The 26,273-nt window shown below is 38.1% G+C and overlaps 1 protein-coding gene across 4 annotated transcripts in view; it reads left to right on the top strand.

The window, feature by feature from the left end:
• The window catches only part of STK4 (serine/threonine kinase 4), a 94,362-nt gene that overhangs the window by 49,256 nt on the left and 18,833 nt on the right, over positions 1 to 26,273 (top strand). For 2 of the 4 annotated variants that reach the window (XM_082430242.1, XM_082430243.1), the window contains exon 10: positions 6,527 to 6,684. In XM_082430242.1, coding sequence (XP_082286368.1) covers positions 6,527 to 6,684 — 158 coding nt within the window. Of the gene's footprint in view, positions 1 to 6,526; positions 6,685 to 15,234; positions 15,400 to 20,004; positions 20,207 to 26,273 lie in introns of all 4 variants that reach the window. The other 2 variants (XR_014254805.1, XR_014254806.1) reach the window with 2 other exon arrangements.

Raw genomic sequence — 26,273 nt, 5'->3', positions numbered from 1 at the left:
TCCTACTTTATTTACGTGGTGTTCATGAAGTGTGGATGGCAACATCCTGTGGAAGCATCTGGTAGAAAACCTGAAACTTAGAAAGTATTCAATCAATGTTAGTTGAATTTGAAACCTGAGTTCCTAAAGACTGGAACTCTTTTTGTAGATATAGATTGGTGTGTGTGGGTGTGATGGAGAGAGATTGAGACAGATCTCAGATACTGTATCAGTTAGTTTTTGCTGTGTAGCAAACCACCTCAAAACCTAGTGGTCAGGGACTTCCTTGGTGGCGCAGTGGTTAGGAATCCTCCTGCCAACGCAGGGGACATGGGTTCGAGCCCTGCTTCAGGAAGTGGAGCAACTGTGTGCCACAGCTACTGAGCCTGCGCTCTAGAGCCCGCAAGCCACAACTACTGAGCCTGCATGCCACAACTGCTGAAGCCTGCACGCCTAGAGCCCATGCTCTGCAACAAGAGAAGCCACCGCAATGAGAAGCCTGTGCACAGCAACGAAGACCCAAAACAGCCAAAAATAAATAAATAAGTAAATTAAAAAAAAAAAAAAACTAGTTGTCAGCTGGGGCTGGCTGACTTCTGAAGGCCTCAGCTAAGACCACCTGGTCAAGGCCTCTCTCCACATAGTATTCCGCCATGTAGCATGCCCACTAGGTTTATTTACATGGTAATAGGATGTGCAAGCACTTTTCAAATCCCTGCTTGCAATAAATTGGCTATTGCAGTGGCCATAGCAAGTCACACGGCCAGGCCTAGAGTCATTGTGGAAGGGCACTAGTAAAGGGCGAGGATACCAAGGCTACTTGCAGGGAATTATAGAGGCCGTGTTTGCAAACATGCTATTGTAGATACTAATTGTGATGGTAATGCAGATCTGTTTACTGAAAATTATTATCAGTCTATAAAGTCAAACTGTGAACAGGTGCTCTAATTAATTATAGTGTTATTAAGAAAATGTAGGTCACAATAGAAGTGCTATTTCCTCCAATAAACTAAGTACAGTGGTGAAGCACCCTCACATATAAGGAAAGAATCATTGTGGTGTAAACAGTTAACTTCTGGAATCACTAAATACAGGGATCAAAAATACACCTGTTTTTGAATGCATGTTGTTTCTTGCCAGTTGAGGTGTCTTCCCCTATCAGTTGATTCATTCATTTCTTCAGCTTTAGTTATATAAAACATTTTAATAACCTACATCTATTGATGATATTTTTATTACAGTTTTGGGCCAAGGAGAATTTAGTCACCTCTTCCATCTATTTTTAAAAAGCCCCCCAAACACCACTAACAACAACAAAAAGAAACTCAAAGAATCAGAGACAGTCTTGTCACAAATATTTGTTGAGTAGGTCTGGTCTTTGGTTTATGTCCACGCACATCTAATTTGTGGCATATTTTAGATTAGAGATGATCGAGTGTTATCATCCCTCTGGAGTAAGAATTCCTTTCGAATGTTTATCAGTACCTAGGCAGAAATATGTTGTCATAAGCCACTGTCAAGTGATAGTATCATGGAATTTTCACAGCTGCAATGGCACGCTAGAAATAATATGGTCCATGGCTTCATTTTTAGATTGGAACCTATGGTTTAATCAAGATCATATAGTCAGGACCAGAATCTAGATCTTTGAACCCCAGGTTAGGGATTTTTGTAGTGTATTGTGCTGCCTCCAAAATCAGTTTTAGCTATTTTGTAATCCTGTACACGTAACCATTTAACTAATCATTTCACTATCATTAAGTTTCTTATATGTGTGTCCATTTTACTCCTGGCTTATACCTGAATGTGTGATTAGATTAAAAACTTCTCTTATTACAAAATTCACTATAGTTTTGGGAACATTGATTTCTAATAAATATTAGGTATAATCAGGTCCCTGATATTGATATCAAAAGGTGAAAGGAAAGGCATTTTAGATAGAGTTTCTTATTTGTGACCCTTAGTTGTTGAAAGGGACAAAGGATATTAGGTATTTTAACTCCAAAAATATTAGAGATCTTTAAGTGAGTTGCAAAGGGCTATTGTTATCAAATATAGAGGAATTCAAATATGTAGAAAGCAAATGTTCTCATTTTCTCATCTAAACAGTGATAGAAGTTAGACAAACAATTATACTCTAGCTTAAGAGATGTTTCTTTGATCTTTATGACATAGTTTAGATTTAGACCGTAGAAATGTTATTGTTAGTGTTTCATCTCTGGTTTAAAGAATTGAATTTCTAAAATCCACCTGTATTGCAACTGAAGGGAATTACTGAGGCATCATAGAAGTATATTGTACCAATTATACAATTTTTATTGTTGGATATGATTTTTTTTTAAATTATGTCTTTATGGTTTTTGTAACAGTTCCACAGAAGAACATATTTTAAATTACCTGTTATTTCTCTCCAGAAGTTACCATTTTTATTGATGAACACATTTCAGTCATTTCTTTGTGCATTTATAGAGAAGGCTGTGTAAACAGACATGAAATGACAGAAGTAATGAGGAGAGACTGATGCATGATATATACAACTTACCCTCAAATATTGGTGTGTATCTTCAAAAAAAGGAGATATTCTGTTTTGTGTGTATTTCCTAAGAAAGAGGATAAAGTTGTCCCTTGGTATAGGTGGGGGATTGTTTCCAGGACCCACCATGGGTACCAAAATCCACAGATGCTTGCAGATGCTCAAGTCCCTTATATGAAGCAGCATAGTATTTGCATATAACCTTCACATATCTTCCTGTATACTTTAAATCATCTCTAGAGTACTTATAATACCTAATACAATGTAAATGTTATGTAAATAGTTGTAAATATAATGTAAATGACATGTAAATAGTTGCTGGCTTGGAGCAAATTCCAGTTTTGCTTTTTGGAACTTCCTGGATTTTTTTTTTTTTTTTTTAATGTTTTCGAGTCCTGGTTGGTTGAATCCACAGATGCGGAACCTGCAGATACAGAGTCAACTGTACCCTCTTTTATTACCACAATACAGTTGTCAGGTGGTGATTTTTCTAAAGAAGGGCTTTTCCCTTCTCTCCTAACCCCCTTCACTTTTAGATTATTACTCTGAGCTCATGGATTCTTTTTATTCAGTGTTTTTTGTTTTGTTTTGTTTTGTTTTTGATGCTCAGTGTCCCAGAATTTACCGGTGGGAGCCTCTCAAGGTGGCTTCTGTGTCCTGCTGATATGTCCGTATCAGTTTGTGAGTACTTGTTTTTTTTGGCACAAAAAGATGTTCCAGGCTCACTTTGTACTTTTCCTGTCCTAGACCTGGAATCAGCTATTTCTCTTAAGAAGGCTTAGCTCCTTGTGGTGGGGAATGGTATTTGGAAACCAAAATCTGAGTGCTAGCTGTACTCATTGCTAATGGGGTAGCCATTGCTTCAAGACCTTTTAATAAAAAAAGCTCAGCAAAAATTTTTTTAATAAATCATGAGTTCATGTTAATACCTCAGTTTAAATTCCACACACCAGTATTTTTTGTACCTTCTTCAGTTTCATATTCTGATAATTAAATATTGCCAGATCCCCTTCATAGGGCTTGTACTACTTTGCATCCAAATTCAGCAACGTATGAGAGCGCCTGTGTTGCCACATCCTTACCAGCAGATAGGGTATTATCAAGCTTTTGACTTTTGCCAAACTGAAATGTAAGAAATCGCATCTCCAAGTAATTTTGATTTGAATTTCTCTCATGAGTGAACCTTCACGTTTTTTTCATGTTTAAGGATTAATTGGGTATCTTTGTGTGTATACTATCTTTAGCCCATATTTCTACCTTTTTTTGGGTCTTCTTTTCCTTAATTTTTGGAATTCTTTGTATATTTGGGAGCTTATCTTCCTAAGATATAAAGAACTCTAAAATTTATTTTTAAAAGAAAATTCTTTTAAAACCTTTATGGTTACTTGTTACCAATATTTTCTTCGAGTTCGTCATTTGTCTTTCATCTTGGCTTATAGCGTATGTGTGCTTAATTTTTATTTTTAAATTTATTTTATTTTTGGCCGTGTGTCATGTCTTAGTTGCGGCAGATGGGATCTTCGTTGAGGCATGCATTATCTTCCGTTGCGGTGCACGGTCTCTTCCTTGTGGTGCGTGGGCTTCTCTCTAGTTGTGGTGCACAGGCTTAGTTGCCCTGCGGCATGTGGGATCTTAGTTCCCCGACCACGGTTCGAACCCGCGTCCCCTGCATTGGAAGGTGGATTCTTAACCACTGGACCACCAGGGAAGTCCCTATTTGTGCTTATTAATTTTTAAAAATCTGTGATATTTCCTTCACACAAAGAAAACATCCTTTTTTTTTTTAAAATTGCATCTGGGTTTTTGTCATGGTATGTTAAAAAGCTTTTCTCCTCATTCAGGTTTTAAATGCATTGCATTCACACATGTTTTCTTCTAGTACTTATGGTTTCCATTTTTACAATTAGAGCTCTTATCCATTTGGAGTTTTCCTGGTTGAAGGTATGAGGTGTGGATACAATTTAATCTTTTTCCAAACAGCTATCCAGTTGTTTGGATATCCATTTGGGCTTTCTACTTTGTTTCTAGACTTTCTATTCTCTTCAGCTGGTCTGAACCTAGTATCTGGTCCAGATTTGTTTTTTGGCTGCACCATGTGGCATCTTAGTTCCCCAACCAGGGATCAAACCCACACCCCCTGCATTGGGAGCGTGAAGTCTTAACCACTGGACTGCCAGGGAAGTCGCAGAATATTTTGTATAAAAGTACACTGCATACTGCGTATTTCAGCCATCTATAGCACTGTCACAGTTGCTCGGCTCAGGAGGCCCTCTAAACACCTCTTCTGATGTGTAGGATTATGGGTAGGCTTGCTGCAGAGTTGTCTCCGAGCCAACCTTCCCCTCTGGTGGTCCTGGAGGAAGGCACTGATCAAAAGTACTTTCCATCCGAACTTGTCAGGAAATCCAAAACACCCCCATTTTTACAAGTTTTATTTTGTTGCATTTCCTTCAGAACTGTATTATGAAATAATACCTTAAATTTAATTTCAAAAGTAAACAAAATAAGTGTGAAAAGCACCTAACAACGTACCTAAAACAGACAAAACAAAACAGACATTCAGCACATAATTGTTGACTGGTCCCAGCAAATATTGTGTTTGATCCCTAATAAATGAGGGGGCAACAGTGAAGTAAGCTATTGGCAGCATCTGGAAGTGGGCAAATCTGGGATTGGCTGCTGTTGAACTTGGCAGTGGTGATGGTGAGTAAGATGACAAATATCTGAGAGGCAGTCAGGGCGCTGGCTCGAAACTGGGACTAGGCAGATGTCAAGAGATAAGATTGCATGGAACAACGGTTCTTGGAGAGAAAACACTTGCTGTTCTTTATCTTCTGGACGCCGACCCATTCACTTCTTAAAGCTCTGAACCTTCTGGTCTTTTTTTCTGGTTACTGGGGGAAAAGGCAGTATAAATCCACATGTTCATGCAAAGTACTGAAAAAAAAAACTTCTCTACTTCCCAGTATTAGACTACCGTGAAATAAGTACATTCAGCTAACTAGGTTTTTAAGTCATGCCAGGTAAAGTTATTCTTTCTGTGATTGTTACTAGTTCTAACTAGTAACTGCTGTATTCTGCTCTCATATGGTAACTGCTGTTACATAACTACTGATTCTGCTCTGCTATGTAGCTACCCTGCTTTGTGACTGCTAACCTAAGCCCTTCTACCAGTCTCTCCTGATCACTCATCTTGGAAGATTTCTTCATCTCCTGGGCACATGTAACTCTTAGAATCAGTTCTATCTATTTAATATTTATCCTATACTGTCTTCTTTTAAAGAATATTTAAAAGAATTAAATAAAATCACCTATAATCCTACTGTCAGAGACAAATCCTGTTAACATTCTGGTATATTTTTTTCTAGTCCTTTTTTTTCTCCTAAGTGTATGATTTTATGGAGTTGAGATTGTACTGTATATATAATATCTTATTTTTTCTCCTTAACTTTATCATAAACCATTTGTAAATAGTATTTTAAAAGTTATATAATATTTCATGGAGTGGGTTGTGATTTACTTAGATATTCTTTTTCATGCCTATTTTTCTCATTAGTCAAATTAGATCATGATTTTGCCAAGGGAAATCAATCACTATGATATCATCCCCCCTTCCTGACTCTAATACCTGTAGAGCATATTATATATGTAGATGATTAATAAATATTTTGGCTTGCTTCTCTCTTTTCGGTCTAAATGTTATAGGAACTCTTTGCTATAGGGGATCCAAAAAGTATTACTTGTAGCTGATGTAGAGTTATTGCATCACCAAGTCTTCCCATTTAGAAAAAGGGACCCTGGGGGTGCTATGAATCCTCTGAAATTCTAAGAAAAGTATTTTGAGTGAGCATTTGTGCTTTTTCCTATAGTTTTCACTAGAATCTTGAAGGACTCTTTATCTACCAAAAAGCCACTGATTCCATGACCGTAGCCCATCTGGAGACAGATTCATTTACTAAACTTATCTGAAATCTGAGATACTGTATTTCACCTTTTGTTTTTCTTGGTTTTCAGGAAGGGATGAGACCATGCAGCCTGCAAGACCATCTTTCCTTGAATACTTTGAACAAAAAGAAAAGGAAAATCAAATCAACAGCTTTGGCAAGAGCGTCCCTGGCCCACTGAAGAACTCTTCAGATTGGAAAGTTCCACAGGATGGAGACTATGAGTTCGTAAGTAGACTTGGAAGCAGATGGTCATGTCTGCGGGGGAAAGTTGTTTGAAATATCACACATCCAATTCTGTCATTTCACTGAAAGTGCAAAGTGCTTGAGCATTTTATTGTGCAGCTCACAGCTCCTCTAAATGCGCCTGGCGGCAGCTCCTGGACTGAGGGCCTCAGGAGTCTGAGACAACATTTTGACTGACATTTGAGCTGTTCCGAGGGCCTCCAATTAATTACTGGCGTCTTTTTTGCTTTAATAATTATTTATTCACTTGCCATTTTTCCTTTTGTTGAATTTGAATTTGTTAATGGTAAAAGAAATATTTAGTCATCCAGTGAAGATGCACTGTCTTTACTAGTTTATCTGGGATTGTGATTTTATATTTAAGAATTAGACTGGAGGGCAGTTAGTGCTATTTTGTAGTGTCTTTGTTGTTTGGCTAACCATTATCCTAATTTCAGTCTCTCTGAGAGGATTATTCTGAATTTTGTCCGAGGCTGAATATTAAATCATTCCAGAGTTTCATAGGAAAAACAGGGTGTGTATTTCCTCTTTCTGCTGTGGAACGTTCTCCCTCAACCACAGACACTTGTTAATGTTCACAGAGATTTAATGTGTAGAGGCAGTAAAAAAAATGTGCAAAAAAAAATAAGCTAAGGAGTCTGCATTCCTTTTCTAGAAAAGGAGTTTCTCTTTAGGAGTATTTAATTTTTACATTCTTAAATTCTGTCATAATTCTGTTGTTTATAAGAACTTAGTTTGCACATTAGATTTGGATTTGGGGAGGCTTTCTAGTCCTGGCTTTCTCCTATCCTACTGACCGGTCTAGAGGAAATGATGTCATTCTTCCATAACATAGTTTCTGCTTTTGTAGAGTAGCAAGAATGTCATAGTTTATACAACTAATGATAGAGATCTTTTGAGGACCAGAATAACTCACCTGAGGTTATTTAACCAATTAGTCCCTGAACCCATGTTAGGACCCAGGTTCATTTGTTTTATCATATCTTTGTTCACTCATTTATTTATTAGCTCTTTGAGTGCCAGTATGTGCTTGACACTCTTCTAGGGATATAGTAGTGAACAGAACAGTCAAAAACTCATCCCTCTTGGAGGTTTCATTTTAGAAGAAGGAAAATAAGGAAGTAAAATATTTAGTGTGTCAGATAGTGGTAAGTGTTGTAGAAAGTATGAAGCAGGAAAAGATCGGTGGGGAAGGGAAGGAGAAAAGGAGAGGGAGAGGGAGGGAGTGTGTGTGTGTGTGTGTGTGTAAATTTGTAGCAATTTAAAATAATGAGTTAAGGAAGTTCTCATTGGTAAGAAGATGAGAGAGTGAACTTTGTGACTCTCCAGAGAAAGAGCTTTTCAGGCAGCTGGAATAGCAAATGTAAAGGTCCTGAGGCAGGAACTTGCTTAGTGTGTTTGCAGAACAGTGAAGTGAATAGTATGTTTGGAATGGCATCAAGGGGATGTGTTGTAGCAGGAAATGAGATCAGAGATGTAATGGGGAGTCAGATGATGTTAGGGCTTTTGTGTAATAATAAGGACTTCAGCTTTTACTCTGAGTGAGATGGAAAGCTACTGGCAAGATGTGAGTTGATCCTACTTACGTTTTGAAAACATTATATTGGTTGCTATATTAATGTACTACAGGAAGACTAGATTTTGTGAACACAGGTGTAGTGTTGTTACCTACTATACAGAAGAGGCCAAATATGGGGCACGTCTGCTGCCATTCCTCTCTTCTAGGTCTTTGGCATTCATATTTTCCACTGAGTCAGGATTCAGCTTCAGAAGCCTTCTTAACACAGTGTTCTAGGCTGACACTGTTAATCAGAGTAGACTCAGAGATTTGAATCTTCATGTTTGCGATTCCATGTTGGCTCCGTAGTTGTCGTGGACATCTTTGTAAGCACTGATTTTCTCAGTTTAGTGAGTCTTTAGGTAAAGATGAAACAACTTCTGGGTACCAGATCACATCACCATTGTGATAGAATGCTTAAGAATCCTCAAATCTGTATTCCCAGGTCTAGTTAATGATCCTGAGATTCCAGTCACTTTAAGCTAATCATTAATTTGGGATCAGCAGTTCCAGTGTTTGAAGAATTCACTTCTCTCTGCCATAGCCTTCCCATACTAAGATCATTGCCAGAGAACTTATTTTGATAGGCAAGCTACTTATGCAAAGGGGCTTTAGTAGGTCTTTAGAGAGAGAGCTTTTTATTTGGGAAGGAGATGGCTGTTGGAGGGAGTGGGCCCATGAGCACGGTGACTAGGTTAGCACATTGCCCAACCTGTATTATTCCTGGCTGGTGCAGGAGAAAGGTCCTGAGACTTATCAGAGGTTATAAACTGGCATTATCCAGCCCACACACCTCTTTTGTGTGTCCTACACAGTGTTTAAAAGTTTTAAATTAGTTGCCTGTGTTTAAAAATCGAGAGCTTCTACAGGAAATGCCGGAACTCCAGCTTATTTTGAAAACTTGGAAGATCTGACCATAAAAGACCTACATTTTTGGTTGATGGTTGTCTGGAGCTGAGTAGCAGCTGCCCTCTTCGGGTCTGACCTCTCTAGTTCTCCTCAAGATCTGATCTACTTCATTCACTTGTATTAGGTATCTAACCTGTCTGGCATTTTTAGGACATTTGATCTGGGGACTCGTGCTCTAAATCATTTGGATTCGTATATGTCCACAGTGTGTCTGAGCCAACCCATCCTGACATATAAAATTTTATTCTAATTTTACCTTGAAAATTTCAGGAGAATTTATTTTAAAATTCTCTTTTAAGAGAATTTCAAACTAAACAATGAAAGACAATTGAGGTGGAGTATATACGAGCTACTACACCAAAAAGTTCCAAAGAGCAGATGAAAACTATTTTTAATGCCTTGATATTCTTGCTGTATCACCTTCATCCCAAATCAAGCATTTAAAATAATTTCTCAAATAGTGTTTCCCAAAGTGTGATCCCCAGGCCAGCAGTGTCAGCATCACCTGGAAACCTGTTGGAAATGGTTTCTCAGGCCCCACCCGAGACACACTAAATCAGAATCTCTGGAGACAGTGCCCAGTAATCTGAGTTTTAACCTACCTTATGCATGATCCTAACCTGCTAAATTCATATAAATTTCTTCTTTCTTTCCTGTTAGGTACTATAGAAATTCCAAAATCACATGTATTCATATTTTATTAACATTGCATGACTTTAAAATTTCCTTTTTACTCCCCTTTTGAGTCTCCTGTACTCTTATTGGAGGTACCAAAGCAGTACCTAAAATCAGGAAAATGTACATTTGAAAGTGACATCTGGCATAGAAAGAACCAGTTTGTTGAGTGAAGAAAGTGTTCTGAGTAACCTCACTAAGCTTAAAGAAGAATGTGTGTCAGACTAGCCGTCCTGTTCTCCCCAACCGTCTCTTAGAGAGAGACTTTCTGATTTCCCAGCGGGCAGTATTTAGTTATAAAGAAGATATTCTCTTTATTCCTGTGAAGGCAATTGCTATTTTGAAATGAAATTTTTTGCCCAAAATGGCAAATGGGAAGTAATTAAATCATCAACAGTGGCAGAACTTGATACTGACAAACTTCATATTTTCATCTGAAACTGAATTCTTGTTGCATTTCTAAAATTGAATTGCCTTATTTGCCAAATTGAAAAAGCAACAAAGATTTCCTTTAATTTTTGACGTATATTAAAGTGTAAATAAAAAGTGCTTGAAAATGCAATATTCTCTCCAATTAGTATTTCATAGTCCATAAACAGATGCATTTTTGGAAATGAATGTTGCTTTTATGAGAATTCAAACCCTCCCATTTTGCCATCGTAAAGCCACAAAAAGCTGTCAACTTAAACCCAGTTTGGCTCATAGATCTTCCAAAAACACACTGTACTGTTTTCGTCTAAGAAGGCTTAGTACCAAGAGGGTGAACAAGACAGACAAGACCCAGGCTCTCCTGGAGTTGACTGTGGTGAGGGAAACAGACATTAAGTCAGGTAATATACCAGTTCAGGTAATAGTGGCTATTTAAAAAAAAAGCACAGTAAGAGATAGTGTGAGAGGAGGCCTTGCAGAGCGATGGGACATTCAGCAAGACCTGAATAAAGAGGGGAAGCCAGGCACAGGAAGGTGGAGGGAAGAAGTACAAAGTCTGAAGCAGGACACGGTGAGTGTATATAAGGAGCAGAATGACACACAGGGTAGCAGTCCATCGTAAACACATCAGTAATCACAATACACGCGAGTGCATTAAAATCACCTGTTGAATGATGGAGACTCTGGATAAAAATAACAGTCGAAATTCAGCTAAATACTGTTTATAAGAGATATAGCTAAAATAAAATATCACCAAAAAGTTTATAACAGAGGAATGGAAAAAGATACGCTGGGCAAATATTCCTAAAAGAAAGTCAGTGAAACAATATTAATATCAGATAAGATAGAATCCAAGACAAGGGAACATTACCTGGGAAAGGGGCATATTTTAAGTTGCTAAAAGGTGTGCTTGATCCAGAGGACAAAAGTCATGAACCTATACAAAGCATATATATTTATCCAAAACCAATAGAAATACAAGGAGCAATGAGAAAACTGCAGTCATAGTTGATGGCTTACATATTCTTCTCTCAAAATTTGACATTTCAATTAGACAAAAAACCAAAACTAACACAATTAACAAGGTTGATAAAACAGAAAATAGGAACACTTTTCAAATATTCGTGAAAATTTTAAAATATATATGGAATACTCACAAAATTTGACTATGTTTTAAAGTGCTTGAAAAAAATCTCAGCACAGAAGTCATCCAGGCCACATTCACCAACTATAATAAAAAGTTGGAAATTAACAAGAATAAAGTAGCCAAAGCCACTTTATTACACTTGGAAATGTAAAATATATTTCTAAATAATTCTTGCTTTAAAGATAAAATCAAAACAGAAATTATAAAATGTTGAGAAATGAATTATAAGAACCATACAAAATCCAGATCACTGTCATTTAAACCTGTGGGATGAAGCAAAAATGGTATTCATAGGAAGATTTATAGCCTTAATTGTATTTTCTTTTTAGAATACAAGAAAGATTGTAAATAAGACAAAAATAAAGATAAAAGCAGAATTTAATGAAATAGAAAACAAACAAAATTTGGGTCGGTAAAACCAAAAGTTGGTTCTTTGAAAGGAACCAACATTTGGCAGATTTGATCAAATTAAAAAGGGAGAAGATACCAAAAACTATAGTAGAGGAAAGGGGAGAGAATGTTACTAGAGATAGAACAATGTAAGAATGGGAAGAGAATATTATTGTTTAAATTTTTATATCATTATATTTGAAAACCTAGATAACTAGATGTTTAAACATTATACCATAGTTAGTTCCTGTATGGAAGTGTAATTGCATAAAAATACCCAAGATACTTTTGAAAAAGAAGACAATGAGGTTGGATTTATATGTACAACACCACAATAACGAAAGCATTGCAATATTGCCAGAAGAAAACATAGATCAATGGTAAGAGGATAGAGCTGAGAAATATACTTGTGCATATTATAGGAATTTATTATATAATAATGATAAAATGCAGAATAATGCAAGCTGTGTGATACCATTTGTGTAAATTTTTTAAAAACCGCAAACCATACTACATATTTCTGTTATGTACACATGCAACTGTATAGATAAAAAAGATAGGATATAAAACTACTTGGTAAGAGTCACTGCCTTTGAGGAGGAGAACTTCAGTTTTAACTGTTTTTAAAGTGGGAATGTACTACTATATTAACATATTGCTCACTTAAATTTAAAAAAAATGGAGTGAGATATGTTTTTTAAAAATTCTATCAATACTTAGATTTCCTTGGTTTTAGTCTAAATGGAATTAGCCAGAGCTTCTGCAGACCTAGATGAACCACAGTACTTTTCAATCTTACTAACTTTGCAGGGATTGCTGATTATCAGCTCTTGGTATATTAGGTTTTGGAGTAAGTTCCCTATTTATTCAAATAAAGTTGTCTCCAGATTTCTTATGACTTATTCTTTAAAAAGAGTTGGTAATAGCTGGCCCCCACTTACTAATTCAGTCTCTATACACTGAAGTCCTCTACGTGTGAATAGCCAAGACTGTAAGATCCTTGACGGCTGGGATTTTTACTCATCTCTGTATTCCTAACACCTTGCAATTGCCTAGCTTATCATTAGTACATGCTTTTCAATTAAACTCAGAGGCAGTCTCTGAATTAATTCAACATATTTAGTCACTACCCTGAGAAAGTACATAGCGTAGCAGAAAAGACAATCAAATAATTTTGATACCTTGTGCTAATAATAGCTTACATTTATTGAGAACTTACTTTGTGCCAGGCATTGGTGTAAGATTCTTTAAGTATATTAGCTCAGTCCTTATAACCATCCCAGGAGGTAGGCAATATTATTGCCATTTTATGGATGAGAACACTGAGGCTTAAAGGGAGTAAGTACTTGAATAAAGTTATACAGATAGTAAGTGGCACAGCAGGGATTTGGCTCCAGAGCCTAGCCTCTTAACCACCTACACTTTATGGCCTCTCTCTAGGCTATTCTGGTAAATTCTGTCCATAAAGTACATATAAAAACGTGTAGTAGGAGCCCAGAAGAGGGAGCAAGAACTTCAGTAAAAAGAACCCCAGGGGAGGCATCAAGAAGTCTCATTTGAAGTGTATTTTGGGTTTTTTTGTTTGTTTTTTTAAATTTATTTAATTAATTAATTTATTTATTTTTGGCTGCGTTGGGTCTTTGTTGCTGTGCACGCGGGCTTTCTCTAGTTGCAGCGAGCGGGGGCTACTCTTGGTTGCAGTGCACAGGCTTCTCGTTGCGGTGGCTTCTCTTGTTGCGGAGCACGGGCTCTAGGCGTGCAGGCTACAGTAGTTGTGGCATGCGGGCTCAGTAGTTGTGGCTCGCAGGCTCTAGAGCGCAGGCTCAGTAGTTGTGGCGCATGGGCTTAGTTGCTCCGCAGCATGTGGGATCTTCCTGGACCAGGGCTCAAACCCGTGTCCCCTGCATTGGCAGGCAGATTCTCAACCACTGCGCCACCAGGGAAGCCCTTGAAGTGTGTTTTGAAAGATGAATAGGAATTCTCGAGCTAGAGAAGGAGGGAAAGGACATTGTAGGCACAGAGACAGAGAGAGGGAAGTGTGTGTGTGGAGGCATTAAGGGGTGTGGAATGGCCAGGAAGTCCTAAGTAATGGTGTTTGGAATGTAGGGGTATGGGTGTGCGAGGAAGGGGGGAGGGGGCGATGGTGAGCCCTTCAGGTGAAGTAAATTAGTGCCCAGTGTGCCCTTATTTTTGGGGGGGAAATATTTAGTACCCTTTTAGATTTTTCCTTGATGTATCAGAGAAATTAAAAATAGAATCCTAATGCAACACAAAGAGCTAAGCTAACATCCCCCTGAAGTTGTGTGATAATGGGTCCATCAAGATATAAAACCACCAAACTGTTAATTCAAAATTAATTTGATAAAAGTAACAGAACCTGAACAAGATTGATTGTTTGGGTTGCGTGGATAGTTACAAGCCATTCAGATGGCTCTTTGTGGTAGGGAAGGATAAACTTTAGCACTGAGTTTTTCCCTGGAGGGAAAAAGCCTATGATTTTATGAGACTTTATCGTAACCATTCTTTCCTAGATCAGGGCTCCAAACAGAGATTTATTTGGGTTTTTATTATGAAGCTTTACTGAATTGTCAGGACATAGTCAATTACTCATTTTTTATTAGATGGCACTTTTTGCTTTTGGCTGTACACTTTAGAAAGTAGACATTTGGTGGGAGATGAGAATTATTGCTACCTTATTTATAATTTAAACTCACGATTGATATGGTGGCAGAAATGTTTTATTTACTCATGTTTACATTAATACTCTTAAGGGTGCATCTTATGCTTTCAGGGAACCCAAGTATCTACAACTTGAAACTTTATCTGCCATTTTGTAGAAACAAAAGAAACACTCCCCAAACGTCTGTCTTTGATTTTATTGTCCATTTATTTCAAGATGAGTTTTAAAAATGCATATCCTTAAATATCCCAGCCTCCATTAGTAAGATAGAATGTAATGAATTTCCCATCACTCAGCTATAACAATCATCAACTCATGACTATTCTTATTTTATCTGATCCTCCTCTTCTACTGTTTACCACTCCTACCACATGGTTATTCTGAAGCAAATCCCAGGCATATTTCATTTTAAATATTTCCATACATACCTATAAAAGAGTAAAGATCCCTTTAAAAAACCATAACCACAATACCATCATCATACCTTTAAAAATTAAGAATAATAATTCTTTAATGCCATAAAATACCTTGTCGATGTTCAGTTTTCCCCAGTCATCTCATGCTATTTTCTCATTTGCTTTCTGATTTTAGATATTGCTTTTTATTGTTTCACTTTATAATTATACAAACTAATTCGTTCCAAAGGCAAACTACAAAACAGTTATTCAGATTTGGCTTCTGTCCCTATTCCCTCTACTTTGTTTCCTCCTTTTTTGTTGTTTCATTTTGGTTATATGTATACAGTCATCCCTCAGCATCCGTGGGGGATTGGTTCCAGGAGCTGCAACACCTGACAAAATCGGAGGATGCTGAAGTCCCGTAGTTGGCCCTCGATATCCATGAATTCTGCATCTGTGGATTCAGCCAACTGTGGATGATCTGTGGAGGGCCAACTGTATACAAATACATGTATGTTTGTACCCCCACTCATAGATAAGAAGTGTGCTGTACACACTTTAATCTGCCTTTCTGTTTTCACTTAACTGTATGTCCTAGGAATCACTCCACAGCAGTATATAGGGATAGTCATTACTTTTTTTCCTGATGCTTAGTATTCTGTTGTGAAGATGTACAGTAGTTTATTCAGCCAGTCCTCTGTTGATAGACAAGCGGGTTGTTTGTAGTGGTTTTAAGGTTGATCACTTCATAAACCTATTCATAAACAGAGATTGAAACTTTTTATAATTGCTACCTTTGTTTTTTAACGTAGCTATAGCCTTTCAGTTTTGAGAAACAAGTTACATACTTCAAGTCTCTGTAGCTTTTTTTTTTCTTTTTTGTAGTTATGTTGTCTTTTGTTTCACTAGCAATGAGTAGATTGATTCAGTGGCATCCCTCTGCTACAATCTGGTGCTGGTTATATAAACTAACTAGGCTCTGATTTAGTCATAACTCCTGTGTCACAGGAGTGTGTGTAATCAATGTCCCCGCAAACATTGTTAGATGCTCCAGGTATCAAAATGTTGCCAGGTTGGTATTAAGAACCAAAAGAATCCCTGGAGGCCTGGGATTCCTAACTGCTGTAATCAGAACCTGAAATTTCTTAAGTTTGAATCTCATTACAACTGAAGCCAGATTTGGGTCAGTTACTTTAATTTTGCTAAATTTGAAGTCAGAAAAGAAAAAGAAAAACAACTCTAAGTTTAGTATCATTTACTCTTCATCAATCAGAAGCTTCCAAACATTTTGAAATGTAAATTAGTTATTAATCTAGAAAGCAGAGTTTTCCATTTTCAGTTGAGGTGAGTGTAAATTATTTTTCTTACTGCTGAATCCACAGCCATGACATTGAATTGTGGTCTCATTTACCTAGACCTATCTTTTTTCACTCTTCTTCCTTTGAGCTGTCAGATCCTTTCTTCAGTCTTTCTTCTTCGCTTCCCCTCCCTTTTTTTTTCTCACACGGACTCTCGGCAGGTCAGTAATCTATATTCCTGGGACATGAAATGTTGAGAAGACAGGGAAAAGGTTTATGCCAAGTTTCTCACCCCCATCCAAAGGCAGGATCTCTATTAGAGTTTTGAAAGTAGTATTTGCTTTTGTAGCCTAGTACCTTTGAAAGAAAAAAGATGATGTAGGACTCTTTTCATTCCTCGATTTGTAGTACTTATATCATTTCCCTCCCCAAATGTCACCATATTTACTTAAAAATCCCGATGCTTCATCACTCAAGTGAAATACAACAGAATTGAGCATCTTTTGTCTTTGATGACATGTTCACTCCAAGCACCAATAATTCTGAATGGAAGGCGTGTCTCTTTTTCTTTCTTCATCTCACTATTGGAGTTAGATGCTTATGTTACTGAGATTTTGAGCTGCCAGTGTAAGGAAGAAGAGGTATTGAGAAGGTGATTCAGTGAGGAGAAGGCTGATCGATGGTAATTTATTGTATTGTAAAGGCACAATTCATTGTGTGTATTGATTGTTCTCTACATCCAAGTTTTTGGAAAGGAAAATATGAGATTTCACATTTATTTAGAGGGTCTTATAAGGTTGCAGTTGGGTCTATTTCTAAGGAAATATATTATGCCTATGTGTACTAAGTGACTACTATTTTGGTTGAGGTGGTATGTATGCCTGGGTAGTTTAGATCACTACAGTCAGACTATTAGGTTTCTCATCCTGACTTTACCATTTATTGAGTATTTTAGGGCCAGTTTCTTCTCTCTGTGCCTCAGTTTCCTCACGGTAAAATGGAGATAATATTGCTACTTATAGGATAGATTTTGTGTGTGAGTGAGAATTAAGTGTGGTAATGCATATAACGTGCCTTCAACATAATAGGCATTTCATAAATGTTAACTTCCTTCTCTTTCCCTCCCTTCTCCCTTCCTTTCTTGAAACACCGTCGATGAAGTAAATTTCAGTAACCTAAACCGCTTTCCCCACTGATTTGCCATTGACTTTCATTATAAAACCAGAGATACATTCCCGAAGAAAACTTGCTCCCAAAGAGACTGATTTAAAACTGCTCTAAAAGAAAGGAATCAGAGCTATTACCAGCTGGAAACTGATTACCCAAAGTGGTCATGGGTATCATTTTTAGAACTTCTCGATGCTTTCTTTTTTTTATTATTTTATTTATTTATTTTACATCTTTATTGGAGTATAATTGCTTTACAGTGTGGTGTTAGTTTCTGCTGTATAACAAAGTGAATCAGCTATATGTATACATATATCCCCATATCCCCTCCCTCTTGGCCTCCCTCCCACCCTCCTTATCCCACCCCTCTAGGTGGTCACAAAGCACCGAGTTGATCTCCCTGTGCTATGCAGCTGCTTCCCACTAGTTATCTATTTTACATTTGGTAGTGTATATACTCAGTGCTTTCTTGCTTTCCCTTACTACTCTGTTCCATATGGTTTTCCTTTGTACCCACCCCTCACTTCATAAACTATTAACATCACTGATATTTTTCAAATCGCACTGACTACTTCCACTGCAGCACACACTTTTCACCAATAGATGCCACCCTCTCACTTCTTGTGTGCCCAGCTTCCTGGGTAGGATAATTTCCTTGTGATACAGAGAGGTTGCCAGCTGTGTAAAATTGATCATAACATTCCTTCATCAACCTGAAAGTTGGACGTTCCTTGAAAATAGGTGTACCTTGTAACTTAGACCAGTAGAATGAACATCAAATTATGTCAGAAGAGGGTTGAACGGCCCTGGCTTTAGCTGGGAGCTGGGATGAGTGACTTTTCTCTTTCAGGTTTGTGGTATGTAAAAATCAAGCATGATTCCGACTGTCCTGCTTTTCCTCCATGGTTAGAGGAAGGATCAAATGAAACGTCAGTTGGGGTTATTTGAACCAAGTTTATTTTTAGAACGATGATAGAATTCTATTAGCTGAGGATTGTAAAGCTGTTTATGTTTGCTTTTGGTTCATTGTGTATTAGTATTGTTGCTTATTTTATTATTATTTTACTTTTTATTTTACCTTGTAAAAAAAGGAATTAGGTCTTTGAACAAGAACCGATAATCCAGAGACAAGGCCAAAGGAGCTGTTAAGCCCAGACTTCTGGAATGCGTCTATTTGCTGATGACAGTAATATCATCACATTAGGTTAATACAACATTTAATATAGTTAAAGGTGCATTCATATTTTCCTCTTTAACTTGGTGATTCTTACAGTGTACCTGTGAGAGGGGCAAGAGGAGGGTCTTATCCCGTTTATAGTTTGAGGATCTGAAATCCAGACATAAAAAGGCAACTTTCCTACTTTAATGCCAGAATCAAGTCTAGAACCCAAATCCCCAGGTTGCTTCCTGTCTCTGTTAACTCTTGGGTATTTTCTCACAGGAAAAACAAAACAAACTGATTGTGAGCTCCAGTGACATACTAGATACTTATTTAACTTTACAAAGCAGGTGAAAGAATCTTCTTTCCAAAAATACGTGATGGGGGTTCTAGTGACCAGGAAGAATGGTTTCAGGTTTATCAAGTCTTAATGGGAATTTTGTAGTATTAGAAGAGTATTTATTATTGACCCGAATGATTTTTTTCATGCTTGTTCAGAACACAATGTAGATTGACAGGCTTTGCATTTCATCAGTTATTTACATAAGTAATTCCCCTTGTCGGAACAATGTAATTTTTACCTTCTTTTGATGTTTTTTATTATTTACTTTGTAACCGTGGGTTTTACAGTAATTGTGATGTTGTTCAGGAAATGTCATGCTCACTCTAAAAAGGCATTATTATTTTAAGAACACTTTGAGTTTTGACCAAATATAACCTCTGTGAAAACAAAGGTATCAATTGTAGGAGTCTTAATGGCTACAGCAAACACTTGATATGCCCTCTGGTGATATCTCTGTCACAAAGTGCCTATCGGTCTCATTCAGGCACTTATTCCCGAATTTTTCCCGCCTCATACCCTGTTATCTATTCAATATTAGCTTTTCTGTAAATTTACTTTTCTTACCTTAGTGGTAGACATTGAATAGTTTTAGTAATCTTTTTTATTAATTTTTTAAAAAAATTTATACAATTTTTAAAGATTCTACTCCATTTACAGTTATTAGAAAATACTGGCTGTATTCCCTGTGTTTTACAACACATCCTTGTAGCCTGTCTTACACCCAGATACTTTGTACCTCCCACTCCAGTAATCTTCATATTGGTTGCTCATTATCTTGTCTTCTTTTCCCTCCCACCTTCTGTATTTATTTTATTATTATTATTTTTGTGTGTGTGATAAGAACTCTTTATTAACATAAGAGCTACCCTACTGGCAAATTTTTAAGTATATACAACACAGGATTGTTTGCTGTAGGCACCGTGCAGCATGGTAGATCGCTAAGACTTATTCATCTTGTATACCTGAACTTGGTACCCTCTGACTAATACCTCCCCATTTCCCCATTTGTCTTATTTTAAATTTTACTGGCAGGGACACTTGCTCTTTTCAAGTTGTAGAATTTGAGAAGAACTGATGAAAATAGCAGTTACTGGGTGCTAATCGTGTGTTGGGTTCCTGCAGAAGTCTTGTCCCATTTGCCTCTCACAGCATCCTGGCGCAGAAGCTCCCACTCGTTGACAGAGAGGCTCAGAGGCTCTGACTTATGGGTACCCGCCCGCCCATCCCTCCACGGCACATGATTCATGGGTGACGAAGCTAGGCTTTCGATTTAAGTTTTCTGATGTCAAGACCATAGTTTTTCTCAGAATAACACGCTTCTGTGGTGAGAAGTGTCACACACGTGCTGATGGTGAGTGATCATCTGATTCAGGGGCTGAATTGTCTTTCTCTGAGGGGCCCAGCACTTGGCAAATTGCCGTGGTACACAGGTACTCAGAATGTGTCATCTGATTACGTTGTTCGAACCCATTGTGCCTTCTCTGACAACCTTTCCAAATCTCTTCATATTTTCTTCCTGTAATATCCATTCATCCGTGTGTATAGGAGCATGTTAATCACCTTGTAAAATTGTTAGATGTGAAATTTAAGTTTTGTTCCCCTTCTGTAGTACGTGTTAGTAGAAAACATTGATTGGAACAGCAATGTTGGGAAACCCCTAGATCAGAGTTGGATGAAGAATGTAAAGCATCTAGCAAAGTGCCTGGCGTTCCTGCTCTATTATTAATATGTTGGTTCCTTTCAGAGCAAGAGCTTAGATATCATTAAAGAGAGCAGTGGGCTGGCAGTCAGATCTCGGCTCTGATAGTAACTAGCTTTGTGTCCTTATGCAAGCCACCTAATCTTTCTGGGGCTCTCGTTTTTTCATCTACTAAGTAAAAGTGAGATGAAAAAGTCTTCAAGAGCCCTCAAGTTCTCTCGGCCTTTGTTCACTGATCTTTAAAATGGAGACAATGCATACCTGTCAAAGGGTTTATTTGGGCCGGAAAGAGATAACCTGTGTAAAGCACAGAAAAGATGCTCAGCATATGGAAGTTTTTTTTCCCCCTGTCCTTTTACAATGTGGGGAGGTGCTCTGGACACCCCAGAGACCAAAATGAGCACAGGAGGCAGGATAACATGCTGACCAAGAGCCAGACACACCTGGATTCAGTCCTGGCTTCACTGTTGACGGGATCTGTAACTCTAGGCCAGTCCCTTAACCTAGAATGAAGATACTAATCATACTTACCTCAGGCTTATTGAGAAGATTAAATTAGAAAAGGCTTTTAAAGTGTTTAACAGAGTGCCTGACCCATAGTAGGCATTTGGTAAATTTTATACTCGTGTGTAAGACTTAGGTGGGAGAGATGAACTACCAGGGCAAAAGAGTTAAAAATAATGAGGTAGGTCGCCCCAGACGAGAGACTGTGGCAGGAGGCAAGCCCAAAGCTCATTTCACAGCTCTGTCGAGGGCCCTGCTGCGGCGGCTCCCCGCTCCTAGCTAAATGGTGTTTGCTTCAAAGTATTTATTTAACACCTGAAATGAGCTTAATTCTGTTGAGACTTTCTTGTTCATGGGGTTTAAATATCAAACTTACTGATTCCTACAGACGTTGTGTGTTTTCTCTGATGAGATTTCTTCCCTTCTGTGCCTACCTGGGAGCTGTAGGACCTGGAAAGTTCTCACATCTGTGTTCTTTTTCAAAACAGTTTTGATCCGGATGGGTGTGCTTGTTGGTATAAAATAGCTCGTGTGTGTGTGTGTGTGTGTGTGTGTGTGTGAAAGAGAGAGAGAGAAAGAGAAAATGAGATGAGAAAGACGCAAGACAGACCAATAGAGAGCCATATCTGGGAGCCATCACCTGTCGAGTGCTCCTGCTTGTATAGCTGAATTTGCATTGCGCACATCGGATTAGAGGGTGGCCAGCTGCTGGAAGAAGGGCAAACTCGTATCTACTTTATAGACCCACCAGTCACTTCCATTTGCTCTTTACTTAGCACAGTCATAGTAAAGAGTATTCTAGGATTTTGTAGCCTTCAAATACGGATGTACCCCTTTAAAAATCGTATCTATATTCCTTTTTTAAAAACTAGACTTTTTATTTTGAGATAACTGTAGATTCACATGTAGTTGTAAGAAATAATACAGAGAGATCCTGTGTACTCTATACCCAGTTGCCCCATTGGTAACATCTTGCAAAATCGTAGCATAGTTTCACAACCAGGATATTGCCTTTCATCCATCAAGAGTGAAAGAACAGTTCCATCACCACAAGGATTCCTCCTGTTGGCTTTTATAGGTACACCCTCCCACCCCATTTCCTAACACGTGGCAATGACAAATCTGTTCTCCATTTGATGTATCTGAGAGTTTAAAAAATCTTGGGGGAGCAGTGTTTAAAATGAAACAAATCAAGGAATTGGCTGTCTTCTCCCAAGTGTTATTATTCCCAGATACGGCAGGACCAACCAAGCATAAAGTTGTTTTCACTGGGAAGAAATGTTCCATACCAGATTCAGGTGGACATTTTCTAGTTTTGACATGCTGCTGAGACTGTAATTATAAACTACAACCATTCTAGGATGGATTTAAACCAGTTCCTGGGATGAATTAAGATCTTGTGATAAAATACCATATATCATCTGTCACATTATCTGTGGCAACCCTTCTCTGTGCCAGATTGGTTAATGAGAGCAACAGCTGCCCAGAAGTTTATTGCTGAAGGAATGCTTAACAGTGGTACTGTGAACTCAGCACTTTATGCGAGAATTTTCAGAAATTGTGCTTGAGTTCCTGGTATTTGATCAGTTTTATGTACAGTTATATAGAAGGTATGTGATTCAGAGGATTTTGCTTTTTTTCATTCACACGACCTCTCCTCCCATCTCAGTTTTTTTCTTGTGGAAAATGAAAATCCCACAGGATAAGCCTTATTCCCTGACTACTGGCCTTCCAGCCATCCGTGCCTTCCCCTTCTCCTGGCTACCTTCTGGACCTGGGCCTGTTCAATGAGGCGGAATGGCCGTAGCCTCAAGGAAACGTGTAGACTAGATGACCTTTAAGGTTTTGTCTGATCCTGGGAGCCAGTGATGCTGCATCAAGGAACTCTTTTGTAGCTCCTCCAGTGTGACGGGTAGGTGAGCATCCCGCATTCACAGTGAGGGGAGAGACCAGGCTGTAGTATGTACCCCGTGGCTGTGGATTACACATCTAACCGTGAGGGGCCATGGGGACTGGGGAAGGGAGAGCCAGTTTGGCTGTGGCACACATAATTTTTACAATTTGAATTACTGAAGAGGGTCTGAGCTCTCCAGTTCACCACGGATTGCACCACTTCCTGTTTCCCTGTATCAAAACTGGCCCACTGAGCTCATTTTCCTTGCCTGTGCCGGCCCCTAAAAAACAGCTGCGTTCATGACCTCTGATTTGAGCAGTCCCCAAATCGTGGACCTTTAGGTGGCTTCCGGCTTTTTAATATTAAACATTGTTTTAATGAACCACCTTTGCACAATACATATGTCCTTAGAGTTAATCCCTGCAAGTAGAACACTTGGGTCAAACTTTATAAATTTAAGATTGTGATACCGATGGTCAAATCCCCCTGTTGTTTTGGTGTCTGGATTGTCAGTTTGTGTTATTTATCTAATTATCCTTGGAATTCTTATTTTCCTATTGATTTCAAAGAGTTCTTCATATATCAAGTGAGATTATGAACCTTTAAACATATACAATAAAGATATTTTCCTAGTTTTTAAAAACTTTATATAAGGTGTCTAACTGTCCAGGTATTTTTAGTTTTATGTGTTTTGATTTAGCAGCTTTTCCTTTATGGTTTCTGGAATTTAACGCCATGTTTAGAAGTTTTTCAGATCCCAACATTATAAAAATATTAACCCTTACTTTCTTTTAGAATGTTTATTTTTTTCATTTTCATTATTTATCCTGTCTGGAATGTGTCTTGGTGTAAAGAGTAAGGCTGCGATCCAGCTTCATCTTTTTCTAAACAGCTAGCCAATTTTACTTCCAACCAATGATTTTTAATATACCTGGTGAATTTGGAATTACCAAATCTTGAAGGCTTCTAATATTTAAAAGTGGCTTGTTTTTACAGATAGCAAGTTTCCACTTCAAACTTTGAGTTTAAATATTTTTCTGCCTTTACAACCTCTAGAAAGGAGCTGTTAACAGAACACCAGATTGGTTTTGGCATTAACTTTAAAGCATCTCAAATAGGCTGATTCTACAGAATTTGATCCAAAGCATTTCTATGTCTTGATGCTTCTTTTGCCAAGCAAAATTGATTATTTCTGACCAAAAGGCCTTCAGTGCTGGACTGAAAAAGGAGTCAGGGGGGTCTTCTTAGGCTGGTTGCAGGTTATATAATTTGGCATCAAGTACAGTGCTTTTTCTTTTTCTCCTAAGTTTCCTTCTATTCTCTAGCCTCCAATGGTCAGTGTTTCTTGTTGCTGGGGACTTTATATTTGGGGGGCAAATTCAGACCCTCTCTAAGTCCTAGTAATTATAACTTTAAAATGCTTTTATTTTTTTCTTGGAAGTTTGATGAATAGGTATCTGAGGTCTTTCTATGACAGTGATTCCCAGCTTTCTCTTGTATTGTAGAATTTAGCTGTGGGTTGAATTTGTTGTAATGGTATATTTTCACCTGCAATGATGATTCACTCTTTCACATCGGTTCTCTTTATAGCTTTAATTAGAACTGCTTTTAGTTCTTCTAGTTTGAAACTTACTTGAGTATCTTAGCGTCTTCGCAGGTTCCTCTTTTGTAGTCATATTCTCCTAAATTATGATAGTGTCTTTTAAAGATTTTATCATCGATGCTTGTTTTTAGGTTCACCTTGCAGGCAAAAAGGCAGATTCTGCTGCTGTGGTCGAAAGACAGTGTAGGTCTGGGTTAAAACCACCAGTCTTAGAGAAGAAAATTTCTTCTACGGTTCCACCACCCCCAGCAATAATCACAGTTCACATTTTAAAGTATTTGTTTCCATATTTCTTATACTTAAATTGTTGTACATAGCTGAGATCATTCTGTGTATATAATATGGCATCTTGATTTTTTTTTCACTTATCAGACGTTTCCTCATATCATTAGAAACACCTATAAAATTATCATTCTGATGGTTACATAATAGTCCATCACATCATGTTATTATTATTATTTTTATTTTTGCTGCATTGGGTCTTTGTTGCTGTGTGCGGGCTTTCTCTAGTTGTGAGCAGGGGCTACTCTTCGTTGCGGTGCACAGGCTTCTCACTGCTGTGGCTTCTCTTGTTGCAGATCACAGGCTCTAGGCACATGGGCTTCAGTAGTTGTGGCATGTGGGCTCAGTAGTTGTGGCTCGCAGGCTCTAGAGCGCAGGCTCAGTAATTGTGGCACACGGGCTTAGTTGCTCTGCAGCATGTGGGATCTTCCCGGACCAGGGCTGGAACCCGTGTCCCCTGCATTGGCAGGCAGATTCTTAACCACTGCGCCACCAGGGAAGCCCCACATCATGTTATTTTGATTGACTTCCTCATTCTCCTTTTATTTGGTGTTTAGCATTGGGAGCTTTTTTGGTTGGAGCGAGGTTGCTCTGAGATCATTCGCACTTACTAAGCCAGGCTTTCTCTTCTTGTCAGTGAGAGGTTTAGGAGTTGAGGCTTTGTGTTTGCTTTTTTTGTTTTGTTTTGTTTTTTGTTTTGTCGTTAACTTTATTTTTTTTTTTACTCTTTTTATGTATAATTTTATTTATTTTTAATTTTTTAACTTTTTTAACATCTTTATTGGAGTATATTTGCTTTACAGTGGTGTGTCAGTTTCTGCTTTATAACAGATTGAATCAGCTATACATATACATACATCCTCATATCTCCTCCCTCTTGCGTCTCCCTCCCACCCTCCCTATCCCACCCCTCTAGGTGGACACAAAGCACCGAGCTGATCTCCCTGTGCTATGTGGCTGCTTCCCACTAGCTAGCTGGGACATATATACACTACCAAATGTGTTTGCTTTGTTGTTGGTGTTTTGTCTGTGGAGTGTGTGAATGAAGCCAGGATTTTAAACCTCAGATGCTACTCTCTCTGTCTCTGGCCACCATCTTTCCATCCTGGACTAACTCCATGCTTGTTTACTTGTTAACCTTTCTTTGATGAGTTTCTTTTCATAATCCTGTGCTGGAAGAAAGGCGAATGGAGACCATGATTAGTACTCTGGTCTCCGATGCTGTAGTGCCTTGTGAGTGCCCAGGAGCCAGCCAGGATAAACACCAGTTGCACATTAATGGTCTTTACTAGGGTAACCACGCCGAGTGGTTCCTGGTGAGAAGACTGTCCTAAATTGTTCCTGACAAGCTATACGGTTTTTGTTTCAGATTTCTTATTTTTCCTGTAAAGCTGGGCTTTGAGGCTGAATTAATTTGTACTTGGGACTATAATGAG

This window comes from Balaenoptera physalus (assembly GCF_965194825.1).
Source record: "Balaenoptera physalus genome assembly, chromosome: 16".
Classification (NCBI taxonomy): domain Eukaryota; kingdom Metazoa; phylum Chordata; class Mammalia; order Artiodactyla; family Balaenopteridae; genus Balaenoptera; species Balaenoptera physalus.
Note: the sequence above shows the minus strand (reverse complement) of the source record. Positions and strands in the feature narration are given on the sequence as shown.